Below are 21,765 nucleotides of genomic sequence, written 5' to 3'. Positions count from 1 at the left end.
TGACGACATGTTTTATGAATTAATTTGTTTATATACATGCTTACCATGTTTTATACTGGAATTTATTCTCACCGGAGTTATCCGGCTGACGCCTTGTTTGTATGTGTGCATGACATCAGGTGAGGCAGGATCGGGGTCAAGAAGATGATGAGAGAAGACGAGTTTTAGCGTGGTGATTCCGGACTTACAGTAGATTGGATTTTACTACTAGAACTTTAGTAGTGAACCTTAGATTAGAATGTTGTACATTATTGTATTTCAATACTGAATTGTATTTTTATATACAGACATGTATAATATTTAGATTCCATTACCTTCCGCAGTTATAATTTAAAAAGAAAAATTTTAGACCCTGTTTTATCTTAATTGATAATTAAATCCCAAAGATGATTCATAAGAAAGATCAACGTCCGGGTCCCCACAAAATGTGTTGCGAAATGACCGGACATTAAATATTGTAACACTTGAACATCTTTTCTTTTTAACTATATAAATTCACATTCGTTATTTTCGATATGTTTTGAATAAACTTCAAAAGTCAAAGCAACAATGTGCAGACTACGAATACTTGAACATATTTTGATCTCGCTCGTGGATGTGTGCGTCTGAGTAATACCATTTGGTTTGATTAATAAGATGACATCGTATTTTAAATGACCAATTGGTCCAATTTATTTTTCACCAAAACGTCATCGGAACAATTGTTTATTAGATCAAAATGATTTTATAGAATAAAAGTGAGAATCAAAATGGAATAACCAAGTCGCTGACTCGTTGTGTCTCTTAAGGAAAAACTGGTGTAAGACGATCTCACGAGTCGTATTTTGTGAGACGGATCTCTTATTTGTGTCATCCATGAAAATGTATTACTTTTTAGGCTAAGATTATTACTTTTTATTGTGAATATGGGTATAGTTGACCGGTCTCACAGAATAATATCCGTGAGATCGTCTCACATAATACCCACTCGTCCCTTAATATTACATTTATTTATTTTATTAACGAAAAATACATTTTGAAAAAAACTATAGCTTAAAATAAAAACTTGCCTACGAAAGAAACCGCAGGGATATACACGTAATTTACTACAACCCCTGCTAACTCGTTTTGAACCCTCAATTTCGATGAACTCGAACAATCTCGCGATTGCTTAGGCTTTCCTGCAGTTTCCCCACATTTTATCTAGGGTTTCAGGTAGTCTCCGTCATTCTCTACATGGATTATATAGTATCTGTCCTGATTGTTGAATCCTGTTTATCCTGTCCAGTGACTGTGAGTTAGTGATGGATCTATAGTTTTTTTCTGATTTTTTTATAGATAAGATCTACAGTTTTTAATGTTGTACGAGTGTAAGTTGTCTGTTATTTTCTCGTTTTCTCTCTTGTTTTGCTGAAAGTTTGTGATGAATTTGCTCTGAACAGCATTTTCGGTTACTGACTAATTAATTGTCAGCGGGGATACTTTTTTGCGATTTTTACCGGTTTTTTCTTCAATTTTTGTAAGAAAATGCTAAGATCTCCCCCCCCCCCCCCCCCTATTTTTATTACCGATTTTTGCTAAGTACGCTTTATGTGTCTGCAACTTTTATCCTAGGAACTTGATCCAAGATGTCTCGAGTGTATGTTGGAAATTTGGACCCTCGAGTCACTGAGCGCGAGCTTGAGGATGAATTTCGAGTGTTTGGTGTCATCAGAAGGTAAATCATGCGACTAACCTTATGATTGACTTTAGTGTAAAGAAGACAATTCAAATCACACAAAAAGTTATTATCTTTGCTCTGATAGATTTCTCATTATCTCTTTAATGATGTTTCATGCAGCGTGTGGGTTGCAAGGAGACCCCCTGGTTATGCTTTCGTTGATTTTGACGACCGAAGAGATGCACAAGATGCCATCAAGGAACTTGATGGTACTCTTTTAGGGTTTATTAATGTACATATCTTGTAGCTGTTTAGCTAGGTTAGGGATAGTTACCGCATTTCTATTATCTGTCTACAGTTTTAACTTCTTTTTGTCATGCTCTGTTCACACCACAGTTAGTGTTCTTAACAGAAGCACCTCTGCTACACATCTGTTGCTATTTTCTTTATTTATATTATGTGATGGCCTATATTCACTCTATTGATTACCTTATTTTTTTAATTTTGTGAATTGTGACACAATTATTTTTGCTTGGAAGTAATGTACATCTTGGTTTGGAGCAGGAAAAAATGGCTGGAGAGTTGAGCTTTCACACAACTCCAGAGGTGGTGGCGGTGGTGGAGGTGGTGGTGGAGGTGGAGGTGGTGGTGGTGGCGGTCATGGTCGTTCTGGTTCAGATTTGAAATGCTATGAATGTGGTGAGCCTGGCCATTTTGCCCGTGAGTGCCGAATGCGGGGAGGTTCTGGAAGACGTAGGAGTCGCAGCCCTCCTTCTAGATATCGCAGGAGCCCAAGTTATGGTCGAAGGTAGTGATGGAAAGTTCACTACTAATGGTTATTATGATACTCCAGTTATAATTTTTTATCTGATGTGTAGATGTGATTTATTTTTATGATTCCATTTCTGTTCTTCTTGGGCTTACAGTCCTCGTGGCGGTCGTTCACCGAGACGTCGCAGTTTGTCACCCAAGGCTCGCAGCTACAGCAGGTCACCAATTCGTGGACGAGATGAAGTGCCATATGCGAATGGGTGAATTCCTTACCATTGTCGGACTTTATTTATTTTTATTGTGATACATGTGTGCTGTGTGTGTATTAGCGAGAGAATTTCCATGCTGGTAGTCTGGTACAGAGATTAATAATTGATGGTATGGTTCTTGTAACCAGTTAACCAACCCAAATTTTAGCTGTATGTTCTGACTTGCACACAAGCTAAGAAATTATTTTTAACTTCCATGGCCATATTTCTAGGTCCTAGAATTTTGTCCAACTTAGAAATAGATATCATCACATCTAGATTTATATGCTGTCTTTTAATTGTTATGTAGGAAGTTACCTATATAGTATTTACAGGGACTAATAGAAAGATAGGTAAATACTACATCTCATTACTGCAAACTGATACGTTTTAATGTTATCTTTGAGATAGCCTTCAGAGCGGAAAGGAGTTTATGATTATTTCTCCGATGCATGAGAAATTTGTAAATAATTTCCTTGTGATATTTAGTTTCTGGATCAGTCTTTTCGGCCTTGTATTACATGAGTTGATATTGCTATTGTACTTGATTCAGATTTGCCTTGTCCCTTTTATGCAGAAATGGCGTCAGGGCCGAAAGACGTAGAAGCAGGAGCTGAGCTTGGAAGAATAAATAAGAATTTTAGATATATCCTGAAATGTTTGGAACTGTGTGTTTACTATGCTTGGATTTAGTTACGACTAATGCTAGTGGGCCGATGCCCTCTGCTTCGACTCGTGGATTTGGTTGAGTGTCTTTACTACTTCAGTAGTAAGTTTGTCCTTTTCATACTGTTTTCAATTCATCTCAGTTAACCATGGACCATCATTTGCGCAGTTTTTTATTTTCATTGAATCTCATGTTATCTATTAAAAGCTCCTGATAGAACATTGCTAAAAATTCATTATTTTGTTTCTGTGTCGAGGTGTCTTCACGGTTCTGCTTCATTGGTTTTTGTGCATCTGCACTTCTGCTTTCGTTCTTCACTGTCTTCTGTGTGATCTTCAATTCGAAAGATTGTGGATCCCAGCTGGCTTCACACTGCTACGTGCTACTTTTGATTGAATATCTGCGGCTTTGAGCGCGCTACGTGCTACTTTTGATTGAATATCTGCGGCTTTGAGCGCCTCGCCTCAATTTAGTTAATGATATTTATACGTGGATGAAGAACGGCTCCAAACGCTTCCGGCAGGTTAATCAATCCTGAACGTGAAACATTTACCAATCGGCATATTCTTGGAACTGTCGTTAGGTTTTTTTGGTTGCCAGTTTTCCGTTGGAAATGATGGTCGATGGATGAAAAGCTACTTAAAATCGACACAGAAAGCTTTTGTGCGACGATTTACGATGACCACTAAACCCCAATCTTGCACCAATTCAATGCATTCTTCATTGAATGCTTTTGTTTTTGTGGCCCCGTATAAAAATTTTAATTTTGGTCCGAAAAACAGAGCTGTTTCTAGGTGTAGGAATGTGTTTAAAGTGAATGGTTTGCTAATTAATTGTATTTACTGCAACGTATGTTTTATAGTATAACTTCTAAACTTTAATCACAAAAGTTGAAATAAAACCACGGACGCAAGGACTTCCGAAATGGACTGCAGACTGTGGCATTGATGTTCGGTGCACTAAAATTGGATACAATATTTCAACACAACAAATATATATAGCTTATTATATTTTTGTAGGTAGATAATTTCTGGTGTCAAACTGCGACTTTATGTTTCGATCGAAAAAATAAATTTGTTTTTCAATGCAAATACTAATCCAAGTCAGATAGTTTGTGAAATTATCAAATGTTCAAAATTTTTAAAAGAAATTGGTGATGTTCTTTGAGGCATTAGTTATTAAACTCGATACGCAATTCGTTGCATTATACATAGAGACAAAATGCCACCAGTATGGTAGAGGGTGGATGGGGTACGTGGTGGAGCGGATGATTACCTCTACCGTACGCTTGCGACAGATCCACGCCCACCTCCTCACGACGGGGCTTTTCCATTTTTACCCCTCCCGCTCTAAATTTCTCGACTCCTGCGCTGCTTCCGCTCTCCCCTATGCTGCCGCTATCTTCACCAGGATTCCTCTCCCTCTCACCAATGACTGGAACGCCATTATTCGAGGCCACGCCCAGAGCCACCATCCCATCAACGCCCTCGCCACCTGTCTTGCCATGCTACGTGCTTCATGCAGACCCGACGCTCTCACCTGCTCCTTCTTCCTCAAGGCCTGCGCCAGGGCTTTGGCGGCAACCGAGGCTTTTCAAATGCATGCTCGAGTTCTCAAATCCGGGTTCCAGGCTGATGTTTTGCTGCAAACTACATTACTCGACGCGCAAGCTAAATGTGGGGAGTTGGACAATGCGCTCAAACTGTTTTATGAAATGTCGAGTAAAGATATCGCCAGTTGGAACGCTCTTATTTCTGGGCTGGCGCAAGGGAATAGACCCTTTGACGCTCTGGAGTTGTTTAAGGAAATGGGACAGGGGTGTGGGATGATGCCCAATGAGGTCACGGTTCTTGGTGCACTCTCCGCATGCTCGCAGCTCGGTGCAGTCAGAGAGGGTGATGGAGTTTATGAGTACATTAGAAACAATAGGTTGGACGAGAATGTGATAGTTTGTAATGCGGTGATTGATATGTATGCGAAATGTGGGTTTGTGGATAAGGCATACAGTGTCTTCGACGGAATGAAGTGTCGTAGAAGTGTGATTACATGGAACACCATGATCATGGGCTTTGCAATGGATGGTGATGGAGTGAGAGCGATACAACTTTTTAATTGCATGGATGGAGGCAGGCTTGGGGGGCCGATGCCGGATGATGTCACTTATTTAGCTGCTTTATGCGCTTGTAATCATGCAGGGATGGTGGAGGAAGGATTGAGGGTTTTCAGATTGATGGATAGACTTAGAGTGCGCAAAAATGTGAAGCATTATGGAAGTGTGGTGGACTTGTTGGGAAGAGCTGGCAGGCTAGACGAGGCATATGAAATTATAGCGTGTATGCCTGTGTTTCCAGATGCAGTGCTTTGGCAAACTCTATTAGGTGCCTCTAAAACACATGGGAATGTTGAAATGGCAGAAAATGCATCAAGAAATCTGGTGGAGATGGGATCGAGTACTTGTGGGGATTTTGTGTTGTTGTCCAATGTGTACGCTGCACAAAAGAGATGGAATGATGTTGGGAAGGTGAGAGGGGCAATGATGAGTCGGGATGTTAAGAAGATTCCTGGATTTAGCTATATTGAAGTGAATGGTGCAATATTCAAGTTTTTTAATGGCGATAAAGGCCATCCAAATTGGAGACAGGTTTATTGGAAACTAGAGGAGATCAGTATTCAGATACGAGATTTTGGATATGTTCCGCAGACTAATTTTGTGCTACATGATATAGGAGATGAGGAAAAGGAGAACGTACTTTGTTACCATAGCGAGAAGTTGGCTGTTGCATTTGGTTTGATTAGTACAGATGAGGGGACCTCCATTAACATATATAAGAATCTTAGGATATGTGGGGATTGTCATGTGGTGATAAAGCTCATATCAAAACTTTATGGTCGGAAAATTATTGTGAGGGATAGAACTAGATTCCATAGATTCGAAGAGGGGTCTTGCTCCTGCGGAGACTATTGGTAGATATGCTGTCAGTGTTTCTACTTTAACATGTAAATCATCGGTAACATGCGGCCTAGATATTTTGAAGAGAATTTCTGTCAGCTTCTGCCAAGAATTTGAAGTTGTGGGCAGTTTGTATCCTTGGATTGTACCGGAAGGTGCTTACTTATAGTTTACCGAAATTGAAATCTTCGTTGCTAGCTCTTCTTTACAAGCATATCATCTTCATGAAGGACAATTGGCTCTTTTTTTTCACAACTTTCGAAAAATAATACCTTTTTGTGTCGGGGCTTGTGTTAAATAATGACAACTATATTGACTCCAAGTTTTTGAACAGTACGAGTATTCAAGGCTGACCATTTAGAGTCTCTCTTCACAGAGATGATATACTAAAGAATATTCTCTCCTGCATGTCAATGTCAGTTAGTTTAAGCAAGAGTACAAATGGAATGACGTGAATTTGTTTTTTTCATTACCTCTGTTAAGCACTTGATAAACTTATGAGTGTTCTCCAAATCTCTTTGTCTTACACTGATTTTGAACTTCAATTATTTGAGGCTCAAATCTCTGTCAGGTCCATGCAAGCAACCTTCTTCTAATCTTAGTTTAGAGACAGCTGGCTTGCTGCTGAAACTTGTGGATGTCTGAGTATCTAAAGCAATGACTAATTCTGTCACCACAGTACTAGCATCTCTCGGCATTTTATTTAAATCATATCTGCTTCATTCTCAGTTGCCTTGATCTCGGGGTTATGATTATGGTTATGCGATTGCTTTTGGTTCTAAAGGAACTGAGAATTTAATATCTACAAGCATACACTTTCCTTTATTAGGTTATACGATTAGTTCGGAAACGTTGCAACAACTGAATCTTGATGTCTGGGTTTAAGCTCCAATGGCAACAATGCAAAGGTAGTGAAGGGTACAATGACAAGCTGTCGTGTGTTTTTTGGCATTGAATTTTTATGGGCGGAACAGTAGCAATCTTACGTCTCGATGCATTTCATTGGTATTGACTCAGATTGATGGGTTGAAGTGAACCCTATGGCTGTAAGGCCAACCCTTATACCTATGTTATGAACTTCTAGCGTTCGGTGTCATCAGAAGGTAAACTCATAAGATTTCTTGCTTTCCACGATATTATTAATGGGCTAAGAATGTGGTGTTTAACTATCTAGAGTCCTAATGTTCACACCGCTGAGATTTTGCTGCTCTTTTTGAAAATTCTTGGTGATGAAGAGATCTGGATTTTGTTTTGTTGGGTGTTTATCTCTTGGTCATATAATATACACACCAAATTTCTTGTTCGTTTAAAATCTTGCTGTTAAATGAATTCAACTTATGCTACCTTGTAAACTGATGGTTCAATAACTTATCCCTTCCTTTGGTTCAAACAAAGGGTTCAGTTTCCCTGCTTGGTTCTTATCAGCAACTTAATCATCGTTCCAATCTATTGCAAATCATTTTTTAATAGTATTTGCATTTCAAATCATGCAATTCTACATTATACTTTTTTAAAAATGGTAAGAGGCTTTTCTCATAGAGGAGATAAATTAAGCTTTAGTGAAAAGAAAGGCAGTTGGCTTGAAATCACACTAAACGAAACACTGCATACGAAAAATGGTATTATGTTTGCTTGGATAAGTTTCTAATAATCTGCACAAGATGCCTTGTAGAGTTTATCAGTATACATATCTTGTAGCAGATTAGCTAGTTTTAGGGTTAGTTATCGCGTTTCTATTTTTTGTTCTGCTATTTGACGCCCCTGTTAGCGTCCTATCTAATAGAGGCACATCCGCTACCATCTGTAGCTATTTTATTTAGTTCTATTTCGTGATGGCCGATATTCACTCTATTGATTAGCATTTTGATGTTTGTGACCCAATTATTTTTGCTTGGAAGTAATATAAATTTTTGTTTGAAACAGGAAAAATAGCCGGAGAGTTGAGCTTTAACACAACTCCAGAGGTGGCTGGGTCGCGGTTCTGGTTCATATTTGAAATGTTATGAATGTGATGATCCTGGGCACTTTTCCCTTGAGTGCCAAATGCTGGGGAAGTTCTGGAAGGCGTAGCAGTCGTAGCTTCCCTTCTAGATATCGCAGGAGCCCGTGTGATGGTTGAAACCTGAAGGCAGTGATGGAAATATCAGTACAAATGGTTATGGACACACTGCAGCTATAAATTTTTATCTGATGTGTAGATGCGATTTGTCTTCCTTTATCCGATCCCATATCTGTTCTGTTTCGACTTACAAACCTTGAGGCGGTCGTTGTTTGTCGTCGGGTTTTATTTTGTTTCCAGTTTTTCATTAGAAATGATGGTCGATGGATGAAAAGCTACTTATAATCTCCAAAAGCTGTGTGGCAATTTTCATTGAAAGCTTTTGTTTTTCTGGCCCTTTTGAATTTTTTTTTATGTAGGGTTTATGCAATATTTTTAGGCTGAAGAACAGAGCTAGAAGATAGAATATATGTTTTCTCAAGCTTGTTACTCTTTATTGTGTACAAGGTGTAAGAATATGTTAAAAGTCAATTGTTTAGTAATTAATTAATTGTATTTATGGCATCATATGTATCATAGCATAAATTTCTAAAATATAATCACAAAAATGGAAATAAACCACACAAGCAACTCGGAAATCATGGCACCGTTGGATGGCTAGTTTCCATATCTTTATTGTCAGTGTATCTTATACAAGGATTTTGATACATAAAATTTTATGTACAGATTCAAAAAATGAAATCAGAGTGCTATACTGCTATTTCGACGTTTTAGCGTTTTGTCCATTTTAAGTCCATAATTAACAATTTCATTTTTACTTGGTAAGTTTATACTCGGTTTGTTCTTTTTTTTTTAAAGTTTTTTTTGGAAGAAGATTAATTTGGCTTTTATGCTCAAAAGACTCTTCGATCATAAAGGGAAAAAAGACAAGTTCACATAGTATTGAAAAATATTGAGATGAAAAGCAAGAAAAGACAACCAACCAGTCGCAACCTTAATCACTAAAAAAGGTTGAGTAACAAAAACATATTACCAAAGCATCTGCATAAGAACAAACGGAAAAGACGATCATCAAAACATTGCAAATGGACAAGATCTCCTTTCCCAACTAATAATACTGGTGGTTACACCAATATCTAGAGTAAAAAATTGATTCGCACTGCATTCATCTAGTAACTTCATTTATGTATCTCTATACTTTCTTTTTTTTCCTTATTGATTGAAACCCAGAACCTGTGATTTGTAATGATAAAAAAGAAATCGCAGTTCCTTGGTTTACAAATAATGAATGAATCAACCATTTAGATGGCGAACTCGATGACTACATGTATAAATTTACCAACATATCTAAGGGCCAAGTTATGGCCTACTGCCCGGCCTATCCTGTATCGAAGACCTGCGAAATGAAAAGAAGAGGCAAAACCATTAGTGCAATCATGGTTCACAGTCTCCATTTTAGATATGAAACTTGGTTTCGAGGTTCATAAACACTGCACGGAGTAAACCTTTAAAGGGTTTACCCTGTTAATAGAAATGCTCGTGTATAGTTAAAACAGTGGCAATTCACACCACCACCACCACAACCCTCGGAACGATCTCATCCGTCCTCACCCCACCGCAAAAGGCTGATTCCTTTAACATAAATGGTTTTCATTGGCTGCCACTTCTACTACTCTCAGAAGAAAGTTGTTGATAAAAAATCGTTTATTTCAATAACGTGGACAGTTAATCAATAGTTTTTCCAATTAGAATAATCTTCCGTGCATGTCAAGAAATATCACAGCAAGTGAAAAATATGACTTTGTACGGTTTCAGATTTTGGAAGATGTTGACTCGATGGCGGGATACAGAATACCTCAAGACGACCCCAGAATGGTCTGTGATAGAAATAAGAACCAAAATAGATTTTCAAGGAAACAAGTCTTTTTCAGAACCCACATATTCCATCTTTCGATCGGAACATCAAGATAAAAAGGTCAAGAATGTAGCAGGATTTACCAGCCTGTGAAGTTTAAATCTTCAAACTTCAAATCCAAGAGAGCATGCTGACAATTAATAAAAATAACAGTAATTTTATTCCGCAGCTAATTATTCACAGACATGCAGTCAGAACAAACATATTTAATATAGCTAAAAAACTATATGGGATTATGCTAAAGCATAGAAAATTTATGTGAGACAATGGTGGAGGACGTAAGGGTGAGAACACTAACCAATCGTTTGTTTTCTCAGGCTACAAAATTTGCAAGTAGAGCATGCAACACAGCCCAATAAATTATGATACCAAGCCGCAGAGCTGGTCGCCGCATTAGGGCCCGATCGCACGACACCCTTGCAAAGTTCATAGAATTGATGACATATGAAGGAGGCCAGAGGCTATGAATTTCACAAAACACATGTGTGTGTGTGTGTGTGTGTGTGTGTGTGTGTGTGCATCTTCAAGAAAATAAAAGATATTCATGCATACCACAAGCCATCAATCATATCTGATACTGGTCTTGTGAACCGAGGGACAATTTTTAACGTAGTGAGTGACTTGAAACCATGAGCTGAAATTGAAAGAGACAAAAAATCTATTAATTGTTGCAAGTAGTTGAACTTGCAGAAAAAAATAAATCGATTTACAAAGTGAGGCCATTCACCTTTATCATCATCATCCAACTCTAACCTGTCATCACTGTGATTCACATCTATTGCTATGGCAACTTGATCATTATTGGTTTTCCGCAAACTCCGAACTTGAGGTGCAATGGTCCTTGGAGAGGCCCGTTTGTTTGTCTGTGTTGACAAGCAGTAGAAATCAATGCAAAGAATAGAACATCTGATTAGCGATATAAAAAAGGCAAAAAAAGTAGATATCATCTAAGTTATTATTAGATCTATGGAAACTAAGGGTACATCAAATGATCTTTTTCAGACCATCTCATTCATTGTGATGACTTACGAAATTCACAGAGTTCGACAAGGGAAACCACAAAAGCAAACCTTTAGTTAATTGGTAAGGACAAAAAACTTGATATCATAGTCACCCAAAAACTTGGTCACTCGCTAATCTAAATGCCAAAACACGTGCACAACACCAAGAATATTGATGCTATCCTAACATCATTGTATTCAAGTGCAATGGGAATATCAAAAACAATCTGACTACATGAAAACAACCCAATTTTTGGTAACTTGTGATGCTTATCAAGACAAGACAGTTGAGCAATAGGACCAAAACAAAGCACTTTAATAAGTAAACAACGTACAATTGGTTCAACTTCAACTATCTCTGAAGTCGTTCTCGTTGGCCTTGCAGAATCTCCAGTGCCTTGGAGCATGACTATTTCAGATTCTTTATTACGTAAAGAATTCTCAAGATACTGTTTTTTTTCGGCCAATTCTTCAACTTTACTCCTCTCTTCTTGCAATAGAACGTCACTATTCTTGGCCATTAAACGAAGATTTTCTAATTCCGATATCAAAGCCATAATCTGCTTCCCTAACACCTTTTTGTACTCATTAACCTGGTAACCTTTTATATCATCAGATGCTCCATCATGTGACTTTTCTGGAGAAATCAATGTGTCTAGCCATGTTAGCAAATCATGAATTTCATCAGAATTCTTCTTGCTCGTCTGGGTAACATTTAGAGCATCATTTGTGCACCTAGTAACCTCTTGTCTCAGAAATGAGATTTCTCCATCTCGCTCTTGCAATTGGGACTGCAGATTCTCAACCTCAGATAGGAGATTTTCAGAAAGAGAATGAAGTTCGTCAAACCTGCTCACAGTAACAGAAAGCTTCTTTAATGTTTTGGTGCGAGAAGCTTCAAGATTCTCCAAATCTTGGTTCTTTTGTTTCAATTCATTTTCCAGTTCTCCAATCTTGTTTACAAGGTCTTCCATTTGTGACTCCTCTTCATCAAGTGCTTGCATCAATTCCTCAGTTTCTGCAAGACAATAATGAATTTTAATGATGAGAGGTTCCTCTGCAAGGACATAATAATCTTTAAAAAATACAAAGTAAATACACACACAGACCTTGTTCTTTTGCAGCCAGTGCATCAGTCAGCGAATTAAGTTTCTTCTGCAAATCCAAGCAGTTAGTTTCCTGATCTTGTAGTTTCTTCATTCTCTGTTCCAGTACCTTACAATCATCTTCCTTCGCATCAACTTGCCTTTGTAAATCATGGAGCTGAGCCCTTGCTTGCTGAAGATCATGCAAATAATTTTTGGCATTAGTTTCAGCTTCCTTTATCTGGTTAACAAGCTCCTTACATATTTTCTCTCTTTGAATATCCTTCTCCTGAAGCTCTTTCTGCAAATTCACAATCGTATTCTTCATCTCCCTCTGACCAACTTCGTTCAATTCAGTCTGCATGCTCGTGCAATCCCTCACAGCCAATAAAAGTTTGTCACGTGTGCTCCTGATGCCTTCTGTGGTGTAGAGTTGAATGTCATCAGTGCTATCATACCCTCCAACAAAAATCCGAGACTTCAAGTTCCTTTCGGCATCTCTTGATGCCGAACAATTCCCATCCACAAGGTCTTTCCACCTTTCAATTTCAAATATTGCACCAACACAAGCCTCGGAAAGCAAGGAAACATTTTCATGCAGATGATGTATTTCTGACTCGCTCTCTATGGCCGTTGATTCCAACTGCTTAACATCTCTCCTGATAGACTCATTCAACTCCTTTTGAGAAAACAATTCTCTGTGGATGCCCCTCATCACTTCAGACAGATAGCAGATTTCTTCATGCAACATGAGCGAATGTTTATGAAGTTGCTCATTGAGAGAACCAATTTCTGTCAACAAACTCTGCACGACAATAAAATTATGCTCAGGCTTCTTATGCACCAAGAAAGAACGGCTCCACAACAGAAAAATTAATTCGAATCATAATGGAAAATGGTAACACTCAACGAACTACAGAAGATATAATCACATAGCTATACAGTTGACTTCATTCCGATGCCACGGCAACGAGGACTTAAATTAATCAACATCAGTAAGAAACGTTAGCTTGCACCACTAGAAGCTTTGGTGTATTTTCAGGAACGGTTTTAATTATTTTCCAATTCCAGACTGACCTACGGCTCCATTTTTGGGGGCAAATATGGAAAAATACGTCAGGTTTTCGCCAAAGAATTTTCGTGTGTTTTCTTTTCCATGTTCTAGTCTGGCTAACAAACAAATCCCACATGAAACAAACATCATCTATTGAAGAACAATTATAGTTCTATGCCACTTCCATTTATTTACTTCAGTGTTGAAGCTCATCTCTCATCCTCTCTCCCTCCTACACAAACACCACCGTAGAAATCTGAAAACGTGACACCGAGGTTGTTTTCTTCTCAACATCTTTAGTCAACAAAGAGAAGAAACAACACTTTCCTGAAGCCTAATGAATTATACAAAACTCGGAAACTTATAATTTTACAGATTTATAAATTCAAGAAATTGCAATTTGAATCATTATTTCCCTATTTTATCATTATTTTGTCACACTGTAACAATGCAAATTGTGTAATAAAATTAGAAGTGTCGTCATGTCAAACTTCCTCCATTCTTTTTTCCTTGTTTGGTAAAAGAATTTGTGCTCAATATGGAGAATCTTAGTTGGTAATAGAAAAAGAATGTAAGGTCTTTTTTTATGACAATAACATAAAGCAATAGGAGAATGTGATACCAATTTATAAAAACAATTATCCCCGAAAACCCATTTACCTTGTTTTCTGATTCTTTTGAATTTATGCCATCTGTGGAAGGAAATAGAGCACTCGAATCAAAAGTATTGCCGGATTCAAACACAGATTTCATGATGTTAGCCATATTGTGCAAGACTTCCCGATCTTTGGAAAGAACATCACCCATTCTACTTTCGAAGGCAAAAAGGCCCTCTCTCAATTGATCCACTCTAGAGCTAAGCACCATAACTTCAGACAACTGCCTTTCCTTCTCCTCTACGAGAGAAGATAACTTTTCAACTCCGGCAAGAGCTTCATATTTGGCATCTTCAGCTGATTCCTTTTCCTTGAAAATTTTTGAAAGTTCACCAGCAGCTTTTGAAAGCTCTTCCTGAAGGACATCACTTCGTTCTTGAACTTCATTCAACTCCGCAAGCAGAAGTTCAGCAGCTCTTTTTGATTTTCTTGATTCTTGTTCCGCAAAGTTTAAAGACGTACGCATATCATGGAAATTAGTCTCTATTTCCTTTAGCTTCTCAATCGGATTCCCAGAATTTATAGCCAGACCAATATCAACATCACCCAATGCACCCAAAACACTGTTCAAGGTACCCTCTTTCACCTGCAAACAGCGGTCAGTTTCTGCCAGGCGACTCGTGAGGGATGTATTTTCAGATTCCAGAACATGTACTCTTTCCTGCAGAGTGGAAAGCTCACTGATCCTTGCCACATACTCAGAAATTGTGTTTTCATTATGACTGATCTCAGACTTGAGGTGTTCGACCTCAGTATTTAACTCTTCAATCACTTGCTTCATACCATCTCGCTGCTGCACCAAGGACTTCCCTTTCCTAACCGCAACATTTAATTTCTCTCTGAGAGAAGCTGACTTGTGTTCCTCTTGATTAAGTAGTTCTCGCAATTCATTCTTGTTACTTTGCAGTTCCTCAACTTCCTGGACTAAAGACTGATTTTTCAGCACATAGCTATCTTTCTCATCCTTCAGGCAGTCAAATTCACCCATTAAATCTTCCAGCTTTTTGCTCAGAATCGCTACTTCCTTATCATCAGGATTCCTTGAAATTTGAGACACCTCACCTTTTTCAGTGACATGAACATCAATATTTTCCGAGTTAACAGGCTTCCCAGATAATATAATCATATGTTTTTCTACAAGTTTACTTAAAAGTTCTTCAAAAGATTTGATTTCTTCCTGACCATCAGCCAGATCCTCTGAATTAGAATCCCGGAGAGCATTCTTAACCAAATCTTGCATTCTGTTCATCATACTCTCAATGCGATGAATTTCTTTTTCTATATGTAGCTTCTGACCTTGCAACATACTAATTTCATTTTGAAGATTTCCGTTTTTCATCTCAAGATCAAATGTCTTCTTTGAAGTTTCAGTATTTTCTTGACACAATAACTCCAAGTCTCTTGATAAAATTTCTCTCTCTCTGCAAGTTTGCTGGAACGCTGCATTAAGTTCGGATATTCTTCCATGTGAATCTTGCATATCAGCTGTCAAGGATCCACAGTGACTCTCCAAATGATCAATCTTCTCTTGGAGTGAATTACACCGACTCTGAGCCTCCGCTAATACCCTTTCAAACCACTGAATCTTATCCTCTAGTTCCATGGACCGCATTTGAGAAGGCATATCTATCCGGTCGAAAACTTCTTCCCATCGCAGCACGAGGTTGTTTCTCAGCATTAATGATTGTTCAAGCATCTCATTTTGCTCAGCCAAATCATAAAACTTGCTTTGCAATTCTTCGTATCTTCTTCTTAAGTCATCACCATAATTTAAATTTAGCTGCATCTCATCCTTCAACCCATCTGCGCCAACAAATCCAGTATCGGAATATGAACCTCCTCCCACTGAGCTTCTCTGATCCCATTCGCCAAGATGAGCAGCATTCCCAGTAACTGACTTAGCTAACCAATCTATCTTCTCAATGATATCTCTTGCATGAAAGTGCTCCGGTAGTTCAAGATCTTCTAGAATCTCCTCAATTCTCTGAAGGACAGAATCTTTAAGAAGAAATGATTCTCTTAAAGCAGTAGAAGAGTTACGGATGTATGAGAGTTCAGATTCCAGAGCTTCCATCCGCTCACCAGCCTCAGAATAGAGCTTTAATTTTGTTTCGAGGTCATGAAGAACGGTATCTTTAGTCAGCAACTCCTGCGAGCATTTATCTAGTTCTTTGGACGTCTCAGATAAGGATTGCTTCAGACTGTCTCGTTGCAAAATTAGACCTTTCCCCTTTGTAACAGCTATACCAAGCTTCTCTCTTAGGGATGACACCCGATGCTCCGACTGTTCAAGCTCAGCAACCATCTCTTGTACTTTAGAATTAAGAGCAACTATATGATCCTCAGCACTCCTCAAACTCAGCTTGAAAACAAGATTTTCATTTTCATACTGCACCAGAGTAAAGTTTAAGCCGTCCACTTGTCCCTGTAGAGACGAGGAAAAGCTAAAACTCTGCTCAGCTTCTTTGTATTTTTGAACAAGTAAGCATATCATAGTCTCTATGCGTGCGGTAGGTTCATCAGCATAATTTTTTGTCCCCTCGGGCACCACAGATTGTTCAATATCTTCAACCAAATCTATTAAGGTATTCAATTTATCGCATTTTTTCTCAAGTGCGTCAATTACTCTAGCACCAGTCATCAACTCTGAGTTAAGTTGTTTGTTAGCAGACTCAAGTTGCAATCTCTCACCAAGAAACCTTTTAAATTGGTCCAAGAGGACACTGAACACTTCTGGATGTAAGATATCTAGACTTTTATCATCTTTCATATTTTTCTCTGTTTCACTGCTAACAAGTTCACTGAGATCACTATAAAGTCTGTGCAAGGTAATTATAGCCATCTCGTATTTCCCTTGCAAATTACTCCATTTCTCAAGAAGATCATCATAGGCATTTGATGCCACTTGACGGTCTCTTTCAGCAGCTTCAAGTTGTCCATTCAAATCTTTGATCACTTTGATGGCACCAAAAGCAGAAGTTGAAATGCGACTAACAACACTAGATTCACTATTGGAGGCTGCTACTGAAGCAGAGTCGAAAGTCTTGATGGTAGAATCAAGCTCACCAGCTGCCAGAAGAACTTGAGCCATAACAGATTTCCACTCTTCTTCAAGAACTGTTTCCCTGTCGACCAATTCTGTCTGGAAAATTTTAATTTCATGGGAAATAGAAGCAGTGATATCATCTGAATCTCTGTACATCTCGTCCAACTTGTTTTGTAAGTCACTGGTTTTGGTTTGGAAGTCATTTAGCTTTTCCCGAAGCCGACTATTCTCCAATTTCAAAATCAGTTCTTGCTTCTGCAAGGCATCACATTGAATGAGAAGATCACTCTCTTTTGCAAAAGCATGACACATATGCTCTCTCATAACTTCAAATACAACCTTATGTTCTATTATTGATTCTTCCACCAGATCAGTGTGCTTTCTCAGATAATCATAGTTGCTCATGAAATTTGTGACAGCATGTAGTTTACTCTTCCTTACTCCAACAAAGACTTCAGTGGCATTCTTGGCATCCAGAACTAATTCCTTAATTAATGCTCCCAGAGTTTGTACTACATTTTTGGCCATCTTGTATGGATCTTCAGTCTCTTGATCTGCAGATGAAGCAGGTTCCACTGGATGGTCGTCAATCGGATTCTTTGACTCAAAAGCTTGGATAAGCTTTGAAACTCCAGGCGCAACAACTTTATCATTAGACCTACTCAAGGATGCCGCGTGCAAGTGCATGCCTTCAATTGCCTTCTCAAGATTTTGCAAAACAGCTGCAGCATCCTCCAAGCTCTTTTTCAGTGCCGTGAAGCCATATGAGTCATCATAAAAATTCAACTTCATATGCTCCATAGATGATTTGTCAAGATGCCACACAGACCTGGACTTCTTCATTGGCAGAACTTCACTTCTGATGCTGTCATTTGCAACTTCTTCAAATCCTCTTGCTCGTTCAAAATCTCTTGTATTGGACTTGTGAAACTCCATATTAGTTTTAAGAGTTTCAATTTCTTCACTGAGATTATTAATTTGAATTCTTGCCTTTTTCAGGTCATCCACAGCCTTACTGCATTCTGATTTAAGACCAGCTTCTAAAACTTTGATCTCCATAAGCTCATGCCATTGTTTTTCATACTGACTCAAGACCCTTTCTCTCTCTTCCTCATACTTGTTCTTGTCCTCTGTAATGGATGTGAGATTCCAATGTAAATTGGAGATCTCCGCTTGAAGAGTCACCATCAAATCATTGCATTCAGTCAATTCTTTCGACAAATTCACATTCTGGAGGACCGCCAACTCTCTTTCCTCTTCTAACTTCATTCTCTCTTCTGATAATGAGATGAAGGTCTCATGTAAACGTCTGTTTTCAGCTTCAAGAGATTCCAATGTTCTCTTGTGCTCTATCAGGTCAGCAAGCAGTGTATTTTTTTCAGACACTAAATAATCTTTTTCCTCGTAAAGCTGCCTCATGTCATCTCTCAGCGAAACCTCATTTTCTGCTAATTTGTCATTTTGCAATTGCATCGACTCTAAAGAAGCTTTGCACTCAACTAATTGTCCAATCATATTATTTTTCTCAAGCAATATATTTTCTTTATCTTCCAATAGTTTCTTTGTCCCCTTGTTCATCATTTCGAGCTCACCGTTATATCTTTCAGTTTCAGCCTGCAAGGATGCGATTAAATTCCTGCAATCAACCAGCTCCGAAGACAGGCTGGACATGTCCTTTTGTGTCATTTCAAGTTTACCTTGCAGCTCATTAGCTTTCGCCGAAACAGCCTCAACCTCAGCATTTGAAACATAAAGATTCTTCTGCAGTTCTTCCCTTTCAGAAAAAACATGCAGCAGTTCTTCCCTACATTGCCCAATTCCTTCCTCCAGGATTTCATTCTTTCCTTGGATTTCAGTGAGCAAAGCATTAGACACAAAGTCTTGATCAATTGATTTCTGGTGCTCAGAAAGCTGTAAATGAAATGCATCTCTGACAAAACTTGCCACATATAATTCTTCTTTGAGCCTCTCAACAGTGTCATGAACTGCAGTATTGCTGGCATCTCTGAATTTCTCAGGAGACACTGACATGAACAAGAACTTGAAATCATCTTCATCAAGGATCTGCAATATTTCTGCAAGCTGGGAAAGTTTGATCAAACCACCATCTAGTCCAGATGATAAATTCACTACTGTGCATCCTCTTGATATGGCAGTACCATAATTTTTGGAATCAAGACATCTTTCTTCAATAACCTCAGGGTTCACCTGAGTGCCTTGGTCACCACCATAAACACCCGATACATCAAACATTTCTTTTTCCTTCATATCTGACAAACCAGATGATACATCCTCCCCCATGAGACCACTCACCTCAGACCTCACAGTTGACACTATCACTGACTCAGTTAACTGATGAGCGTCAACTGAATGGTCATCACCCTGCTGAGATTCTTCTGCATCATTGTTAGTAACAAGAGTTAATGAAGCACTGTCAGGCTCAATGAGCCGTATTGCCTTCTCTGCATTCTCAGCAAACTCATTTGGAGAAATACCACTATCTCCTTCAATCTGCGCTGCCATGCCTCCATCAATTTGATTTTCGCTGGAACAGCTAACTTCCTGCATTACGCATACCCACAAAAATTATAAGTAACTTAACAAACAAATCAATGACAATTGCAAAGGAAGCCAGTATCGATAGTGAAGGAACAAACCTACAACTGTTACCTGCTCTTCTGAATGAGGTCTCCCTAGTTGAGAAGTAAAATCGGTGGGCATGAGTATTCCGGAATCTGGAGAGTTTTCTATTGGAGCAACTACGTTTGGACAATGTAACACAAAATATTTTGCATCCTCAGGAACCAAAGAAGAAGATCTGCCAGTCTGTAGTATCTCAGAATCAATATCACATGCATCGCCAGCAATTTGATTCAACCCGGTATTATTTACAGAATCTTCAGATTGAATCTCAGCAGCCTTTGTGGGGGAAGCTTTGTCAAGAATAACAGCCTCTCCTGAAAGTTCATCAGTGGAAGTAATGGTATCATTCGCCACTAAATTCCCTCTAGCATCTATATCTGAGTCTGACAAAGCGCTAGTGCCTTGGGTACCGTGATATGATTTTTCTCCATCTGTGACATTTCGAGGAGTTACCGCAGCTTCAGAGGCAGCGTCGACACTTACATCATGTGCAGATTTACCAGCTTTAGTAGCTTTACCTGTAGACTTACTATTGCTCCCTTTATTATCCTTCCCCTGCCTGAACTTCTCAAGCTGACAAAAAAATTTTGCACATCAAATCGAAGTGCATATGACAGACAACTTTTTCTAAAGATAATAAACATTTGACTCAGAAAATATCCATCATCAGTGACATAGCCTGCCCTGACAAGTAAATTACTAAATTAGAGACTTCACAGTTTAAGATAGTGGACTTACGTTTCTACACATGAAATGCCCCAACAGTTGCCATTAAAAGCATAAAGTCTACAATATGCAGGTCCAGCTCTTTCAACTATGCAACATTCAATTCTAATTTTAACTTGTGCATACCTATAAATCTTTAACAAAGATTCCACTAGAAGAACAGCTTCTAATGGACCGTCTATCAACTGGCTACATGAACATTGACTTTAAAACTTCATGCAAAGCTGCTGTAGATATTTTAACTACCAGCCTCACAAAATTTCCAATTTAAAATGCACAAGATAATAATTTCGGCAAGCACGACTCAAAAAACCAACAAATTACATGAATGATTTTGCTCTCCAACCTTAGAATCTCGCTCCACCGTGTATTTGCAGAGGGAAAATGTCGGATGCACGTGAGTTAGTTTGCATCTTTAGTTTCCTAACTACAGTATGAAGAAACAAAACTGATTTGTTTCAAGAACAAAACCACGAACAAGAAGCGTCCATTTCCTCTGAATTTTCCACCAAGAAAACAAAACCAACAATTCCAGCATATGCAGACCACAGAATCTTTAAAAACAAAGTCAATTAAAATAATAAAAGAATTTATTGAAGCGCAACAACATACCAAATGCCATACATTTCTTCATCCAAGCCTCAGCACAAGTTTAGTTGAAAAACTTGCATGTGCCTTTAAACCAAATAGAACGAAAAAAGAAAAGAAAAGGGGAAAAAACCATCTCTTTGACAACTATAACGACGAAAATAGTACCCTTTTACGGCCAGCGGCAAGCAGATCGGTACGGCTCTTATTCTTGTCCATCCAATCCGATTCAATCCACTGTTTCACAGTCTCAACAGCTCCCCCATCGCCATTAAACTAAAATCGATCTCCACTTTAAAATTCCCCAGAAAATAGAAAAAATCAAGATATAAATTCCTAACTACTGTAACAAATTACACAGAATTTGGTGTCAATTTCAGTTTTATAAACAACTAAATCGTAATTATACATAAAAATAAATCCATACAAAAACGAATTGTCAGTTGGGTCGGTGGATCGAATTGCCAAAAACTCTTGGATGTGAAGCAATGCTAGACTTGAGAATACCACAGCGATCAACTCACCGAACAAGCAGGAGAAAAGGAAACTGTGCCATACTAGTTTGGGCCTGATTGAGGCAGATTACCGGCCCATGTGTGTGTTAATTGAGGATTATTACTCCATATCCTGATATTTTAAATTTGTAAATAATTGCATTATTTGTCACTTTGATTTTTTAATTATATCACAAATTTCATATTTCATAGAAAAAATTAAATTGATTACTAAATTTTAAAATAATTTTTAATTCGATTGTTTATATATATATATATATAT

General features: G+C 38.3%; 3 protein-coding genes across 14 annotated transcripts; 2 read left to right on the top strand and 1 right to left on the bottom strand.

Annotated features, from left to right (window-relative positions):
* The first annotated feature begins 1,057 nt into the window (after nucleotides 1-1,057).
* On the top strand, nucleotides 1,058-4,177 carry LOC140817331 (serine/arginine-rich splicing factor RSZ22-like). Of its 3 annotated transcripts, XR_012114751.1 has the most exons (7): nucleotides 1,058-1,194; nucleotides 1,594-1,696; nucleotides 1,820-1,908; nucleotides 2,201-2,447; nucleotides 2,566-2,670; nucleotides 3,236-3,427; nucleotides 3,582-4,177. XR_012114751.1 is itself a non-coding variant. In XM_073176979.1 (6 exons), exons 2-6 carry the CDS (start codon nucleotides 1,608-1,610, stop codon nucleotides 3,273-3,275), a joined length of 567 nt encoding a protein of 188 aa, XP_073033080.1. In that variant the 5' UTR covers nucleotides 1,058-1,194; nucleotides 1,594-1,607; the 3' UTR covers nucleotides 3,276-4,059. The 3 variants fall into 3 exon arrangements, 2 of the variants coding, with proteins under 2 accessions (XP_073033080.1, XP_073033079.1); XM_073176979.1 differs by having other exon boundaries at nucleotides 2,204-2,447; nucleotides 3,236-4,059; XM_073176978.1 differs by having other exon boundaries at nucleotides 3,236-4,059.
* A 356-nt stretch (nucleotides 4,178-4,533) lies between these two features.
* LOC140817330 (pentatricopeptide repeat-containing protein At1g34160) lies at nucleotides 4,534-8,737 on the top strand. Of its 6 annotated transcripts, none has more exons than XM_073176973.1 (4): nucleotides 4,534-6,430; nucleotides 7,105-7,183; nucleotides 7,293-7,378; nucleotides 8,199-8,737. In XM_073176973.1, the coding sequence occupies exon 1, from the start codon at nucleotides 4,572-4,574 to the stop codon at nucleotides 6,291-6,293; it is 1,722 nt and encodes a 573-aa protein (XP_073033074.1). In that variant the 5' UTR covers nucleotides 4,534-4,571; the 3' UTR covers nucleotides 6,294-6,430; nucleotides 7,105-7,183; nucleotides 7,293-7,378; nucleotides 8,199-8,737. The 6 variants fall into 6 exon arrangements, with proteins under 6 accessions (XP_073033074.1, XP_073033076.1, XP_073033075.1 ...); XM_073176975.1 differs by having other exon boundaries at nucleotides 4,534-6,407; nucleotides 7,118-7,183; nucleotides 8,199-8,736; XM_073176974.1 differs by having other exon boundaries at nucleotides 4,534-6,407; nucleotides 7,118-7,378.
* A 514-nt stretch (nucleotides 8,738-9,251) lies between these two features.
* On the bottom strand, nucleotides 9,252-21,555 carry LOC140815872 (uncharacterized). 5 transcript variants are annotated; one of them, XM_073174875.1, is made up of 11 exons: nucleotides 21,416-21,555; nucleotides 21,157-21,280; nucleotides 19,702-20,247; nucleotides 13,990-19,593; nucleotides 12,300-13,080; nucleotides 11,526-12,208; nucleotides 10,917-11,052; nucleotides 10,742-10,823; nucleotides 10,488-10,605; nucleotides 10,273-10,319; nucleotides 9,252-9,670 (listed from the first exon to the last, which is right to left on the bottom strand). In XM_073174875.1, the coding sequence occupies exons 2-9, from the start codon at nucleotides 21,205-21,207 to the stop codon at nucleotides 10,503-10,505; spliced, it is 7,986 nt and encodes a 2,661-aa protein (XP_073030976.1). In that variant the 5' UTR covers nucleotides 21,208-21,280; nucleotides 21,416-21,555; the 3' UTR covers nucleotides 9,252-9,670; nucleotides 10,273-10,319; nucleotides 10,488-10,502. The 5 variants fall into 5 exon arrangements, with proteins under 5 accessions (XP_073030976.1, XP_073030977.1, XP_073030974.1 ...); XM_073174876.1 differs by having other exon boundaries at nucleotides 19,702-19,988; nucleotides 20,085-20,247; nucleotides 21,157-21,526; XM_073174873.1 differs by having other exon boundaries at nucleotides 21,157-21,526.
* Nucleotides 21,556-21,765: the final 210 nt, after the last annotated feature.

The sequence above is a fragment of the Primulina eburnea genome, chromosome 16, assembly GCF_022965805.1.
Source record: "Primulina eburnea isolate SZY01 chromosome 16, ASM2296580v1, whole genome shotgun sequence".
Lineage (NCBI taxonomy): Eukaryota > Viridiplantae > Streptophyta > Magnoliopsida > Lamiales > Gesneriaceae > Primulina > Primulina eburnea.
The sequence above is the reverse complement of the archived record's forward strand: the minus strand, read 5'-3'. Positions and strand labels throughout refer to the sequence as shown.

Bases quoted from the DNA above. Each gene is read 5' to 3' on its own strand.
- LOC140817331 (XM_073176978.1), top strand. From the start codon at position 1,608: ATGTCTCGAGTGTATGTTGGAAATTTGGACCCTCGAGTCACTGAGCGC. The intron at 1,909-2,200 runs GTACTCTTTTAG...CTTGGTTTGGAG, and splicing joins TGCCATCAAGGAACTTGATG to CAGGAAAAAATGGCTGGAGA. The intron at 2,448-2,565 runs GTAGTGATGGAA...TTGGGCTTACAG, and splicing joins AGCCCAAGTTATGGTCGAAG to TCCTCGTGGCGGTCGTTCAC.
- LOC140817330 (XM_073176974.1), top strand. From the start codon at position 4,572: ATGGGGTACGTGGTGGAGCGGATGATTACCTCTACCGTACGCTTGCGA.
- LOC140815872 (XM_073174875.1), bottom strand. From the start codon at position 21,207: ATGGACAAGAATAAGAGCCGTACCGATCTGCTTGCCGCTGGCCGTAAA. The intron at 19,594-19,701 runs GTAACAGTTGTA...TGCGTAATGCAG, and splicing joins GACCTCATTCAGAAGAGCAG to GAAGTTAGCTGTTCCAGCGA. The intron at 12,209-12,299 runs GTCTGTGTGTGT...ATTGTCTTGCAG, and splicing joins ACTGGCTGCAAAAGAACAAG to AAACTGAGGAATTGATGCAA.